Below are 16,094 nucleotides of genomic sequence, written 5' to 3' on the forward strand. Positions count from 1 at the left end.
ATACATCGAAACAAATCATCGAACTACAAAAACACACATTAATTTTAACGTGGAAAATCCTTCTAAAGTTTTTAAAAAAAAAAAATCATAGGATCTCATGTAGGTAAAAACTTAAAATATGATAAATAATAAGATTACAATACTCTTTAGAAAATGTTAGAAGCTACTAAAACATCAAAAACAATAAACTTTATTGAAAAACATAAATTACATAACAACTCACCAAATAAGGTTTTATTAAAGAAAAAAAATTCACCAAACAAGGTGGATTAATAAAAATGCAGATCTCCCACCTTAAAACCCGACATGACAAACACAGAAAATGCCCTAATAAGAAAAAGTGCATGTGGAAGCACATAAGTGAGGTGAAGTGAACTCTTCTCACCGCCTCACCCATTTGGACCCCCTCACAATGTGAAGAAGTTCCCAACACACCTCTCCTCTCAGTTTATAATGCTCTATATCTCCCCATCCCAAAGCTCATCGAGAGACTTGTACGGTCCTTCTTCTGAAACAAATTCCAACCCAGGGTACCCTTTCTTTTGGGAAATACCATCGATCTTCTTCAACTCATCTTTGCTTAGCATCCAATCAAAGATCTCAAGGTTCTCTTTCAACCTTTCCTTCTTCAAGCTCTTCACTATTATACTCACCCCTTGCTCGTACACCCATCTCAAGCAAACCTACAGCATCATCAATTAGCTAGTAAGCTAGTTTGTATTGTTTTAATGAAACATTTTCAAAACTACATTATGGAATTCTCTCACTTTTCTTGCTAATTTGCTAATCATAAATTTAATTAGCATTATCAATCACATTGGCAAGATAAAACCACAATTCATCTTAAGAGGGAGAAGGAGTTGAAATAGTATCTTATTATCTATGAAGAATCAAGTTCAAATTTGAAACCAATAAAGCCAACCCAGAGGTCGGATTAATTTAGTCTCCCCGGGCCAAAAATCACTAAAGTCTATTTTCTTACGAGGAATCGAGATATTTCATTGAAAAATTTAGTAAACCCGGGTCACAAATCAGTTGAATTACTTAATTGAAGCAAGCAATTAGGCCTCCCTTTCCTGTAAGCAACAGTCTCTCCCTACTTGTTCTCTTCAACTTCATAATGGGTCGACCTAGAAAACCTGGACTGGATCATGTATATACATATATAACACAGATTCCAATCCATGCCATAACGTAAAATAGGATGTACCCAGTGCACAACAAGGCTTCCACCACTGTGGGGTCTGGGGAGGGTCATAATGTACGCAACCTAGCTTATCTCTGCTTTTACAGCGAAATTGTTTCCAGACTCAAACCCGTGACCACTTTGATGTATACAATGAAAGAAAGAAATTAACCTCACCTGAGCAATTGTCTTTCTTCTTGCCTCTGCTATCTCTTTTAAAACCTCACACTCCATAACTCTGTTAGTTCCCCAAAGTGTTCCTTTGGCTCCCAAGGGAGAGTAAGCAGTAACAAGTATTCCCTTTTCCTTGCAGAACTCCCTCAGCTTCTTCTGCTGCCAAAGTGGATTCATCTCCACCTTATAAACAAAGAATACATAAAATCTTCTCTCAGTCTAAACTTCCACAACACCACCTTATGTTTCTTCACAGCAAACAAATAAAGAAAAGATCCAAATTACAAACTCACTTGATTGATGGCTGGAGGGATCTTGGCAACAGCAAGTAATTCTTGGAGCTTCTTGCAAGAGAAGTTGCTGACTCCAATGAATCTAGTGAGGCCAAGCTTCTGACACTGCTCCATTGATTCCCAAACAGACTTGAAATCCATAGGGAGAAGTTCTTCCTTCTTTAAGGGCAGTTCAATAAGTTCCCCTGGTTTCAGACTTACAGGCCAATGGATGAGATATAGATCAAGGTACTCCAATTGAAGATTCCTACAAGTACAGAAACAGTTAATAAGAAAAGGGTTTGTGATGGATCGGAGAAAAACAAGTAGGATTTGATCAAGTTTGGTTTATACTGACTGGAGAGTCTTTTTGAGAGCTGGAAGGACACGGTCATGGTGGGCATCAGTACACCAAAATTTGGAAGTGATGAAAAGCTCATCTCTGGATTTGATGAACCCCAAGCTTTGGGCTTCTTTGATGGCTTCCCCAAGAGGTTGCTCTGATTGATACAAAGCGGCCGTATCAAAGTGCCTGTAACCAAGTTGTATTGCATCGAGAATGGCCGACTTCATGGTTTCAGAAGCAGAACCGAAGGGATAGACTGCTGTGCCCATGCCAAGGGAGGGGATGCCTTGGCCTGTGGCACCCATAGATACCTCTGGAATGGATACCATCTCTTCTGGTTTGTGCTGCTGCTCTGCCATAAAAACAGAGTTATTAGATCGATCACTACTACTGTTTTATATCCTCAAGCTATGGGTAGACTGGTACTATGGGGTTTAATTTGTTGTTCATATATAATTCACAATTAGAACTTAGAAGTAATTAGCTTCAATTAAGAACCAACCCATGTGTACACCAAACAAGAAAGGGTACCCTATTAATTGGAGGAGATACCAAATTGCTTGCTCACGTGATGAACCCACTAACATAGTGCAGAACGTGAAAAACAAGAAGAAGAGCACCTTCTTCAAACCTATTGTGTCTCAGTCTCTCAGATCCACAAGACAAACAAAGAAATCTCAAAACTAAAAATAATCAACTCCAACTTTGACTCTTTTAGGCTCAAGGAAACTGTATATATGGTACCCCAATCAATGCGGCTTCGGAAAACTGCTTAAATGACCAAAATACCCCTAATTGGAATTGGCTCAAAGTTTAAAATAGGTGGTTTTCATCATTTAAAACCTAGTACTAAAAATGGAGGTTGGCTCAGGTTTACGTACGAGAACATTCTCATACTCCTGGATGCCATCCAAATGGAATCCAGAGGAGGAGTGGATTCCATCTGAATGGTATCAAGGTGTACAATAATGTTGTCATACGTGAACCTAAGCCTGAGTCCCTAAAAATAAAATGGGATAAGAATAACGTATTTTCATCATTATTTCATGCACATCTCTTTCAGACAAGTTCGAAACCTGAAAGCTCTTAACAGAAAAGGATTTCAGTACAAATTGTGCCTGATTCTTGTTCCCGCCTTTGTATAGATCCCAAACTTATCTTTCTAACAACACCAAATTCTTCAGTTTTCGACCACCCAATCAAAAATCTGTCTGTCTCAGCCCAACCTGGGGAGGACAGGCCCAAGCCATTTTTGGGCCGGGAGATGCCCATGCGGCTCCAACGTACATGGGCTACTACATATACATCAAATATCAGAGATGATATTGCATTCTAATAATTGAATAAATAGGGACCGTACGTATGGATTGGTCATCGGTCAAATTTTGAAACCAAATTTGGTATTAGTTTCCAGACCATCTCTTTTGGAATAGATCTCGGAAATGAATTGTTTTGAGAGGTGGGGGTAGAATGGTAGATGCCTGCAGAGAGAGGTTGCGGGAGTGAGAGGTGCTATCGGAGGTGGCTGTGGAAGAAGAGGGAAAGGGAGGGGAGGGGTAATTGAGTGATTTAGAATTAGCAGGGGAGAGAAAGTGATAAGATCGAGTTAGCTTTTGTAAGGAAACAGAAAATAAACTTTAAAAGAGTACATATATATATAGGATAATTGTAGGGGAGTGAGAAATTTGCTCTTAAATATATTGAAAAAAAAACATTGTTTTGTTGTTGTGCTTAGACACAGGAGTGCATGAATTTACCATCCACCCCCCATGTTTAGATCAAGTTCCCTGATCACATTGATTATGTCATATATTGTGTAATCCTTACTCCTCTAAAACTTACATTATGGATATTTTTGTTTTTTTATTTTTTGGTGGGATAAGTGTCAAGATTAAGGCTTCTTTATTGGTCAACTTTGATATCCAAAGGGCAAAAAGGGGCTTACAATGATACCAGCTACATTGGTGAAGATGGAATCCCAGGATCATGGGCCAATGGATGCATTCACATGGGCATGCCTTGGATTGTAGTATGTAAAATTGTGGATTTTTCAACTATATATATATATATGGTCCATCATCTCCTAGTGGGATTTTCACTTAAACTTTTTTATAAACTAAACTCAATCATATGGCCTAAAAGCTTATTGAATTAATGTGCTCATATGAATCATTCCATGCGATCATCCACGCAAGGACAATATAGGTAAATTCATCTTGACAAGCTCTTCCTAAGACTATATTTAATGCATGTCTGGGCTTGGGCTTGGTCTAATGGTGGGCCTTAGTTAAGTAACTAAATACGTACTCTTTGTCAAGGCTGTGTTTGTATGTCCTCCCCCTCAAGTGGAATTTTGGGAATCCTCTCCCATAGTCAAATTATTTGAAAATTTTAAATCCTTGACAATCAAAAAGACAAAAAAGATTTAGGGAAGCTCAATTTTGCTTGAGAACTCTTTAACGTGTATATTTTTTTCCCCTTATAAATGGGAGAGGGATAAGTACACCGCCTGTGTGTAGTAAACTAGAGCAGCATGGGGTCATTTCAAAAGGGAAAGAGAAAAAACAAACATAATAAGTGTTAGTTTACAATACACCGACGGTATGTCTAGCCTTTTCATCTCCTTATAAATATTGAACTTTTAATTAGAAAGAGGTGAGTAGAAACAACCCCAACCAAAAGAGAAGAAACAACAAATCATGTTGGAAGCTAGTGTAATACAGCTTTTGTGCCTTTCGGCAATCTATTTGATCACTTTTAGTCTCTACATCTTTTCGGATTTTTTTTTCTTCTATAATAATCTTAGGATTAGGGTTTTTTTTAAACCACAGTGAATGAGAATCCATTCAGCATGCGAAAGGGTATGGAGAGGGTATTTTAGGAAATATACTAAAACCTAATAAGGATTTGTGAAATCTAAGATGATGTGATGAACCTTCACCACGTGATAAAGAAAAAATTTTCTCGATAACATTGGAAAAGAGACTGTACTCGGGATGGTGCACACACACACACATAGAGAGATATATATTAACTCGTCATTGGATGATTTTGGACAGCAAAAAATAATAATAATAAAATGTCCATACGGTTGAATTAAGCCTCAAATTTGACATATTTACCACTACAGGATGTTCTCTTCCCATTTGATGGTTTGATGATATAATTAGTTTCCAATTGGCTGCAAGAAAAAGGAAGGAAAGGGGAAAATCAAAAGTTTCGTAATCATGATTGACTAGTTTATATAAGAATTTTATCATATTTGATAATTATATTTTTAATATAATCTTTAATTTACTTTTCAAATCAATTTGATTTGATTGTAAAATAAAACACAATATTTAATAACTAAATTTGGAATGTTTTAGAGCTTTTTTATACAATTATATTAAGTAATAATGATTCAAAATTTTCATTTTAGTATTTATTTCATTCTATGTACGTCCATGTCAATGTCCATGTATGTTCCTCACAGCTAACGTAACGTTACGTGTTATACCTGTCAAATGGGTGAAGTCAAATTTTCTTTCAAAAGGGAAATAAATTGCAGGCCTTTAATCCTTAATTCTTATCAAAGTTTGAGACTTGCAACATTGGCGTGGTTCATTCCTTGCTCATATCTTTGATCTTGTTTATTAATCCATTTAATTTTAAATTCATCAAATAAATGGGTAATAGTCACATGTAGATTGTACTGGGGGTTATATATATATATATATATAGACCTCTGACGGGCAAAAGATACAGAAAAATAAATAAAAGGTAAGGGCATTCATAATACGACAATTAATACGAGAACTTACTAACTATGCCCCAAATACCTTACTAGTACATAAATGCTCCCATTTTAACCAGCACACCACCTTGTCGGATTCGTCTTTCTACCAGAACCAACGGATCAATCTTTCAATCTTTTGACAAAGATTTAGAGGGATGAGGAACATACATATCACGTACATAGCCCGGAATGGAGGAGATCGAGATCCAACTTGATTAGATCCTCCTTTCAGACGGTAGACAGCAGACTCTCCTTCTATCCAAATAACTTAGCCTGAATTCTCAATGATGGATTGGAAGGAGAAAGTTCATTCTTGATTATCTAATTTATGCAAAGGCCTACATCAAAAGTTCCAATATGTTGGGGAACTGCTGATCAAGAGAACAATACCAGAAAAGGAAAAAAAAAAATTTCCAAGAGTAATTAATAAAACTAGGGAGAGGGATGGGTATGCTAGTACCCTATGTGTCTATGTCTCTCTTCTTCATTTGAAAATAACTCATTTACCCCTCAAAAAAAGGAAGAGAGAGAGACACACATAGGGTGCTAGCCTACGATATATATACCGCTAACTTACCCACCCTTTACCCATAAAACTATATATTTTTAGCTAATACTTGTTTCTGGTGCAAAAGCCATCCAGACCCGATCCATTCTCCCTCCATAGCTTTACTTATATATGCTCAATTACTGCCACGTTTACTCAGTCACAGCTCAGAAAAGCCCATTAAAAACAAAAAAGGGTTGATACCCTGCTTACCTTACCTATCAAAGGTAGGTAGGTATTTTTGCTTCGTAAAAAGAAGGGGAAAAAACAGAAGGTACATTTTGGTAAACACACGACAAAATCAGTAGTGCTTTTATTAAAAAGCCAACCCTTATCACATACTATCTTTCTTTCTGTCTTTCTAATGCATTTTCTTTTAACCTGTCATGTGAACACTGCCTTTAATTGGAGTTTAGAATTGGGAAATCGAAAACATCCTAAGATACATCTGTTAGGTACATGATGGATACATTAAAAACTTTGAAACTGATGGAATACATTAAATCAAACTTTTTAACTTATCTCATATTAGATTGACTTAATCTAATGCTCATACACTAGAATGGATCCAAAATGAATGTTTATGTACGAAAACGACTCATAACCATTCAGATGGAACACTTTTACAGAATAGATTAATGGAATGAGAACAAAGACTGTAAGGTAAAGAGCTAAATGGGGATCGAGTTGAGACTTTGAGTGTGTTCTTGGGGAGGTTCCATCTTGTACCCCTCCCCCCCCCCCCCCTACCCCTCCCCAATATATAATAAATTTCTTTACAACTGAAGGTGTCAGATATGAAACGGATTCGATTTAAAAGTGGCAAACCAAATACCAATAATAGAGGGGCCGGAGAAATTAAAGCATCTTATTAAGCTGTGAATAATAACTAAATACTAAAATAGTGATAAGAGTAGTGATGCACCCCTAGCCTAGTGGTGGAATTCTGACCAATCAAGAACTGAACCATTGAATTATTTAGCCACAAGAGATTCTGTGTACGGGAATCATTATAGAGTACTACTGTAAAGGGGCAACAAAGTTTTCTGTTCCGAGGCCAAAAGACAAAACCCTATTTTGAAAGCTTCTCATCATCTCATGTGGGGCATTGCGTTTGGGTGCCCAATGCTTCCATTTTTTCTTTGTATTATATAAATATTGCTATGTACTTTTACTGAAATAGCCCTCGCGAAATGCTTTCTCGTTTCTCAACTTTCAAAACCATTTATTTTCCTAGTCTTCCTAAACATCTGACTCCACCAAGCAAGCAAGCAAGCAATGAATCAAGAAGACCCAAATGCCTCTCTTCGAAAGGAAAAAGGACCCTAGGAGCCATCAGCGAGTGGCAGCAGTAATGTCCTAACGTACATGTTCTCTAACCATATTATAGATTGTGGCGTGATAGTAGCACTGGTGTCTTAGAGATTGATGAGAGAAGGCCAAGAAAAAGAAGTAGGTGAATGGATCTTTGAAGGCATTCAAGATCACAAAGAAGGAGAGACAGGGAGTGGCGTTTCCCAAAGACCAATCTAGCCATGGCTGTACGTCTATATCACTCCCTGCGGAATGCTGAAGACCAGGCGATACGTACGGAAGAAATTGCAGGACTGCAAACCCCAACTATGCTTATCGACATCGATCTTGATGGGTACTTGCAAAGTGACTGGAAATTTCCTCTAGAAAGCTGCCCCTTCGACTCTAGTCTCTAGCACCAGCAGCGTGAAGACCATTCCAAAGCAGTTGCAGGGGTCAATGATACGGTTATCATTTTGTATTCACATGGACCCCACATACTCATTATTCACGGTTATCGCTCACATGCTGCTGTCGTATTTTTTCATTTTTTCTTTACATACAGGTGGGAAAAGGTTATCGTTTTTCCCAACATTGATAGTGACTCATGTATGTCAATGGATTTCAAACTAAAAGAAGGAACCGAGTTAGGCTTCACATGTGAGCTGAGACCAAGGAATCTGATAATGTCAAAATCTAGATTAATTTCTAATTTTGTGAGGTTAGCGAAGTCACTTTTTTATAGCACACCCGCCCAAGACTTATCGGAAAGAGATAATAGAATCAACTCTAGGACTGGAGTTTCAGAGAGTTGGTGAGGCAGGGATTGTGGAGAAGGTGGAGCAGGAGTTGCAAGGCAAGAGTTGCAAAGGAGCAGGTGGCTCACAGGAGAGGGGAAGGCAGGTGTGAAAGGTGATGGCAGGGCAGGGGTGGGGGAGATGCCAAAGTGAGGTACCGCCACCAAAAGGGTCTATGGGAGGGGAGGGGTAATTGAGAGACTTGGAATTAGTAAGGGGAGAAAAAGTCATAAAACGTTGCTTTTCTTGGAAAATTAGAAAAGAAAATTTGAGTAAATATAGGGTAATCATAGTGGAGTGATAAAATTGCTCTTAAATATAATATAAGGAGAAGGATAGGCATACTTCCCTTGTGCGGTAAACTAGGTCATTTCAAAGGAGGGAAGAGAGAGATAATCATAATATAACTAAGCGTTAGTTTACAGTACATCGGTGATGTGACTAACCTTTTCCTATATAATATAAATTAGGGCTAAAGATTGCTAGTTGATCATGTAGCACTGTAGCTCCTATGCAAGTGTGAGGATCACTCAGAGTGTGCATAGGAACATCAACACAGATGAAATTTTTTATTTCAAGAGAAATTAGATGGTATTTTCAAGTGATCCAATGTCTAAGTACAAGAGCCACGTGATCAAACAACATTTTTTTTCCGTTTTACAAAATTCAAACAAGAAGTTTTTGTCATTTGAAAAATAGACCAAAGCCGTAAAAGTCACCCATACAATGACAAAAATGATTTTGATAGCAAAGAATTAAACACCCACCATACGAACCACCAAAGAAAATGTGTTTACCATTCTTTGATCTAACGATTTATTTTTTTTTATTTATATATAAATTTTGGTAAGCTAACTGGTTTTACTATTTCACCCTTTCTGTTGAATTTTTCTTGGACTTGTAATCCTTGCTTCTCTATAATTTACATGGATCTTTTTTTTTTTTTTTTTTTAGGGGGGGAGGGTTTGGGGGTGGGGAGATAAGTGCCAAGATTAAGGCTTCTGTATAGGTCAACTTTGACATCAGAAGGGTAAAAAAGGAATTACAATGACACCTCCTAAATTGGTAAAGATGAATCCCAGGATCATATATAGGCCATGGAAATGTTCACATGGCATGCCTTGGATTGTAGTATGTAAAATATTCTTTTCCTATTTCAATTATATGGTCCATCATCTCTAGTGGATTTTCACTTTAGCATTTTTTGTTTAAACCAAAATCAATCATATGGCCTAAAAGCTTATTCAATTAATGTGCTCATATGAATCATTCCATGTGACCCTCCACGCAAGGACAATATGGGTATGTATGTTTATTTTGACCAGCTTTTTCTAAGATATATTTTTTGCATGCATTTGGTAGGTCTTGAAAAGTATGTAATAGTTGGTAGGATTTGAAAACAATGAGATTGTTAAATTAATAGGCTTTGTGTTTGGTTGGGTTTGCATTTGGTAGGATATGAAAATTATGATTTATGAAATAGTCAGTAAAAGGGATGACGTTTCCTACGATGCCATCTTGGGATTCCTCTTACTCTTTCTTCTCTCAGGCATTCTCTGTCCCTTCTATGTCCATTTGTGTGGCATAAAAGATTCCTCCCACACTGGTGGTATCGGGAATCCTCTCTCATAGTTAAAATTTTTTTAAAAAAATTTAATTCTTCAACAAACCAAAAAAAAATTTTGATTTATGAAAGCTCAAATTCTCTTGAGAACACTTCAACTTGTATTTTTTTTTTCCCTTATAAATGAGAGAGGGATAGGCACACCGCTTGTATCCGATAAACTAATCAGTGGCACCAATGGAGCACAAAATGATATATCATATAACAAGAGTAAAGGGTCATCTCAAAGGGGAAAGAGAGAAATAAACACACATTGAGCATTAGTTTATGGTATGACCAGCTTTTTCCCCTTATAAATATTGAAATTTTAATTAGAAAAGATTAATAGAAATTAGAGGAAACAATCCCAACCAACCAAAAGATAAGTTATAAGAAGTCATGTTAGTGTAATGGCTTTGGCACATGTGATAAGGTGCTCCAAGTTTTATGAGAAGAGTGGTAGCTTGAAGGCCCCTTAATTGCATAGCAATGGTGCCATGGATTTGGCTCTTTTCCTTGGAGGGCATCCCCCAATGAGTGCCCAATGAGGCATCTGATGGTTGGGTTGTGTCTCACACATCTCGGCATGTGTTCAGTCAACCATCGAGTTGTGTGTGGCAAAGCCTAACCATTGGGCACTCATTGGGCAATGCCCTCCAAGGAGAGGAGCCCAATCCTTGTGCCATACGTTGGCAGTATATAATTTTTTTTCTAAAATTTTGGAAAGCATAAAATTGTGTTGTTTTTCGTGATTTTGACCTAGACTTTCACAGTATCGTGCGGACTATTGACCTCTTGGTTGATGAAGGAAGATAGGGTGCTTTTAGATTAGTTCAGTAGTTAGCAAAAACCCTTACGGCAAAAAAACAGTCCTACAGTACGGGTTTTAAACTGTAAAAAATTGCAAACGGACGGTCAATTAAAACGATCAAAAAAACAGAGAACGGTAAAAAACGAAAAACAAATGGTATGGGTCTTAAACGTTTATATTTAAAAAAAAATGGCACTATTCTCATATAAATTGAGGAATTTTTATTTGAAATATATACTTCTATTTTCGGTATTCGTGTATTGACCTTGAGTTGAAGGTGATATTATGAAAAATGTAGCACTTCGAGTCATCTTTACGTCGGTGAAAGACTCAAGCTGATTAGAGTTTGGGAGAGAAAGATATGATCAGTTAAGTCTAAGGTCTTAAAAAACGCCAAAAAAATAAGAACGTGCTTTAAATGCATTTAAAATGGGAATGCTTACCGTTTGTTTGGGTAACATACGATAAAACATGTTTAAAACAATAAAAAACGAAAACGTGTTTAAACGCATTTTTGCTAACACTGGTCAAAACTACCTAATCTGACTCCTTCGTATACGCTGCCAACAACCCTGCCATTACTTTACTTTCATCTTTATTTGAGCATGGTCATCCGCTTGTCATCTTAGTGGGCTGTGGGCGTGGAGTTATCTTACAAAGTAGCATAGGCCAATTCTTTGCAGGTGTTGGTGGAAAAATCCAACACACACAGAGAGAGAGAGAGAGAGAGAGAGACAGATAAACTCTATCATTGGATATTTTGGACCACTAAAAAAAAAACATTGAATGATTTTGGACCACTAAAAATAAGGCCATACTATTGAATTAAGCCCCAAATTTGACATATTTACCACTAAAGGATGTCCTCTTTCCTTTTGATTCTTTGAATCAATACAATTAGATTCCCACCTGCTGCAAGTAAAATAAAGAAAGGGGGAAAACCAAAGCTTCGTAATTTAAGTTTATAAAAAATTCGTGTCATATTTGATAATTATATTTTATAAAAAAAAATAAAAGATATTTTATATTTTTTTAATTTACTTTTCAAATCAATGTAATTTAATTGTAAACTAAAATAATATTTAATAACTAAATTTGGAATGTTTTAGACCTTGATATATAATTCTATTAAGAAATTATTTTTTAAATATCCTTTTTAGTATTGATTTGATTTGATTTCAAGTCCCTTTATCTTCCTTACAACCAAGGGAGTCTTAGGTGCTTGGCTAGTCAAATGGGAGAAAGTCAAAGTTTCCTTCAAAAGGGAAATAAATTTGTAGGCCAAAAATCCTTAGATCGTATCAATACTTGAGACTTGCAAGACTGGCGTGGTTCATTCCTTGCTCATATCTTTAAGCTTGTCTATTAATAAATTAAAAAAATAAATTCACCAAATTAATGGGTAATAATCACATGTAGATTGTAGTGGGATTTATAAGTTTTTTTTTGTGGTAAAAAAAATGTTATTAATTATCAAAACACAACTAGAGAGACCTCCAACAGGTAAAAAATACAAAATAATAATAATAAAAGTAGAGGGTAAAGTAAACCACCAAACATGCGCCAAAAACAAAGAAGTGGCTCTACTAGCTAAGCTAACAGCCTCAACATTGAGGTGACGAGGAATATAACGAAACAATATAGAGGAAAAGAGAGGAATTAATAAAGCAAAAATGTCTTCCACCAACAGATTTGTAGTACAATCTAGAGTTACAATTGCCCGATCAACTTAAAGTGAAAGGCGGCGTAGTAGGATGAGCGAACAAAAAATTTTCATGAACCAAAGAAAGCCCAAAGCTAGCGAGGGCTAGAAGCCCCCCTACTATGTAAAAGGATAGAGAGTTTATTGATGTGTGATAGGAGAAATGAGGTCAGTCATTACTCTAGAACCGCCTAGTATTGGTTCATTTAAAAATGCGGCCCTGAGGTAGAGAGGGGACCCAAGTTGCCCTATAAATATCAATTGCATGCATAACCCCAATAGTCATTGTTAATTCAACAAACAGGAGTTCTCTTCCACGCCCATGAACTACTAGCACGCATCAGAGTCGCAAGAAAAGTAAAGTTTGATAAGTATTGGCCCTTGAGGACCTAAACCCATGATGCATCATTGTTTTCTAAAAGACGCCAACATTGGTGTGCAAGGAGTGCCAAGCTTGAAATTCTTGAACCCAAGCACCCCAGTTACCTTACTAGTACTGAAGTGCTCCCATTTTAACCAACACACTTCCCCTACCTGATACATCTTTCCACCAAATTCGACGAATTAATTTATCAATCTTTGGACAAAAACTTTGGATAAACAAAAGGGTTCATACCTTGCTTACCTTTACCTATCAAAAGGTAGGTACTTTTGGTTCATTAAGAAAGGTAAGCACATAAGAAAAACAGTTTGCTTATATTAAAAAAAAAAAAAGGCAATTAGCCTTATCACATACTTAGTTTATCTTTCTTTCTAATGCCTTTTCTTTTAACCTGTTCAAATGCCCTTGGAGTTTAGATTTAGAAATTGGGAAGGATCTTAAGGTATATCCTTCTTTCTCTTATTCTTCTTGTCTAGTGATCAATGTGCCATGGTGGTATTGGATGCCCTAATAAAGCCAAAAAAAATTTGATAAACATTAGCAACACCAAAAAGTTTGAGAATAAAGCAAATAGAGTTGTCATATGTTGTGTCATACACGTAGTGTACACGCAGAGACACACAAGTGGCCAAAGTGATCGATATGATCACCCCTAGATTTAATGGAATTTGGGAACAAAGGTTGTGACTTATGAGGAATAAAGCTAATGAGACTTTGAGAGTGCTTGGGAAGGTTCCATCTTCTACCAAGGAAACAGCTTCCCCCACATAAATTTCTCTACAATTGAAGGTCTCAGAAATGATATGAAATGGAATTGAAAATCTATATAAATTTTTTTGATTTGGTTTCAGTTCTGACTCTAACCGAATCTACTCGTTTTGGTTTAGAAATTTGGTTCTACTCAGTCCTTACACGGTTCGATTTGGATTTCTGTACTCGGTCCATATACTATTATATACAATCTATAATATAACGTAATACTACACTATAATATTATAGTAAAGTATAATAGTATTATAAAATCTAATACTAATATTAATAATATATTAGTATTATAATATAGCAATATATTTAATATACTAGTATCTAAATTTAGTTCGGTTTCGGTTATGAAATTGGGTTCCTATGTTAGATTTGGAACTGAATCAAGAATTGAATCGGTTCTGGAATCCAGTATTCAAACCTAACTGAATTTTATTCGATTCGATTCAGTTTAGCTTATTAGGTATGGTTTTGATTTCGGTTTGAATTTGACATCATTAATTACAATCAAGACTATTATGAATTGAAACTGACTCAACTTGCTTGCACCATTATCTATCACTCTTATGCGGCAAACCAATAGAAGGGCCAAAGAAAGCATCTTAATTAAGTTGTGAATGACTAGCACAGGACCAATGAAAACACATGCAAAGGTATCAACATTGATCCAATTTTTTATTTCATTAGGGATAAGGTAGTACATTCATGCATTCCTGTGTCTGGGCACAACTCACAAGAGCCACACAATCATGTAGCGTTCTTTTTCTTCTAATACAAAATTTGGAAAAGGTTCTCTAAGCCAAAGTCGTAAGATGCACTAATATTTATGTGTCTCTCTCTCTTCCTCACATGAAATGTTCTTGCTGTCCTCCAATATATGATACCATTTTATGGAATCTCATATGTAGGCATCTCTATGCCGCTTGCTTAGAAGTCAGAACCCTCTCCCGACAAAAATAGTGATGAGTATTGATGCACGCGCGAGTAGTGGAAGTCAGTCCCCTACTTAATCAATTTGTGTGGCGTGGGCTTGAATTCATTTGTAAAGTCTTATCTGACGACTCACTTCACTAACCCTATGGGCCCACACAGGATAACAAGACGAGTGGGTAGGAAGAGTTGGGTGAGATAGAGATTGGAGGGATTGGATGTATCCAAGAACCATTGAATGAATTATTAACCATAGATATTCTATGTACGGGAATCACTATAGAGTACTGAAAAGCAACAAAGATTTTCTGTTCTTAGGCCAAAAGACAAAACCTTATTTTGAAAGCTTTCCCAAATCCCAACCTCAAGTCTATGATCTTTAAAAGGATCATGAGGATTTTGATTCTTGATTTATGAGTTGAGTGGCCTTTGATTCAGCACAAAATTTTTTTTTTGGGGTTGCATAACACACGTCGTCCTAGCGTCCTGACACAAGGACACACAAAATGACTCTCACAACCCCTAGACTAGGGTTGCGATGGAAGGCACAGGACAGGACGAAGTGGCGTTATTTATCTTTTTTAATTATTTGGGAGAATGTTCTTTATGCCGCAATGTAGCCTACGCCCATGCACATGGGGGTGGGCGCAATGACAAGAATAGCGCCCCTAATTATTTTTAGGGAGAATGTTTTCTATGCCACAGCGCAACCTGCGCCAGGCACATGAGTAGCCTATGCAGGGGGCAGGGTGGTCATTACGCCCACCCCCATTGCGCTGCGGCACAGAGAACAACACCCCTTGTTTTTATATGGGAAGAAAAATTATTCAGTACAAACTTTAGTATGATATTCCGATGTCACATCGTCTACGGTTCCTTGATCGATGCGGTTCCCTAGTGCCTCTCATAAGAGGGGGTGGGACCCACCCAAGACACTTGACCCAACACTCTGCCCGGGTGGGATCCACCCTCCTCTTATGAGAGGCACTAGGAAACCGCACCGGTCAGGGAACCGCGCATGAAAAAAATTCTGGTATTCTTGATGGCATCCAGGCCACAGCTTGTGACTGCTCCAGAGACATTTGATTCTGGTCGTCTTCTTTTTCATCTGTCCCTTTGGTGTTTTTTATTTCATTCTTTATTTAATAAAGAGTGGTGGCAGTAGTAGTAGATCATTAGATCATTAGATCATTCGATCATTAGATCATTAGATTACGGGGCATTGGGAATCGAGAATTACAGAACCAGCCCGTACATCCGGCCATTTCCAATTCCAAGGGGAGGCGGGTGGGGAGAAAGTTCTCTTTCTGGGAATTCATAGTTTGTTAAATCCATTCTCATGTGGGCATTGGGCATTGGGCATTGGGCAATGCTTCCAATTTTTCTTTATTTTATATATATACTGTTATGTACTTTTACTGAAATAGCCCTGGCGAAATGCTTTCTCGTTTCTCTAACTCTGAAACCATTTATATTCCCAGGTCCGTCTTCCTAAACATCTGAGTCCAACA

The 16,094-nt window shown here is 37.1% G+C and overlaps 1 protein-coding gene across 1 annotated transcript; it reads right to left on the reverse strand.

The window, feature by feature from the left end:
* Positions 1-446: 446 nt before the first annotated feature.
* On the reverse strand, positions 447-2,346 carry LOC122663750 (non-functional NADPH-dependent codeinone reductase 2-like). The gene is made up of 4 exons (XM_043859392.1): positions 1,991-2,346; positions 1,654-1,900; positions 1,364-1,543; positions 447-683 (listed from the first exon to the last, which is right to left on the reverse strand). The coding sequence occupies exons 1-4, from the start codon at positions 2,335-2,337 to the stop codon at positions 459-461; spliced, it is 999 nt and encodes a 332-aa protein (XP_043715327.1). The 5' UTR covers positions 2,338-2,346; the 3' UTR covers positions 447-458.
* Between the last annotated feature and the right edge of the window lie 13,748 nt (positions 2,347-16,094).

Source organism: Telopea speciosissima, chromosome 6, assembly GCF_018873765.1.
Source record: "Telopea speciosissima isolate NSW1024214 ecotype Mountain lineage chromosome 6, Tspe_v1, whole genome shotgun sequence".
Classification (NCBI taxonomy): domain Eukaryota; kingdom Viridiplantae; phylum Streptophyta; class Magnoliopsida; order Proteales; family Proteaceae; genus Telopea; species Telopea speciosissima.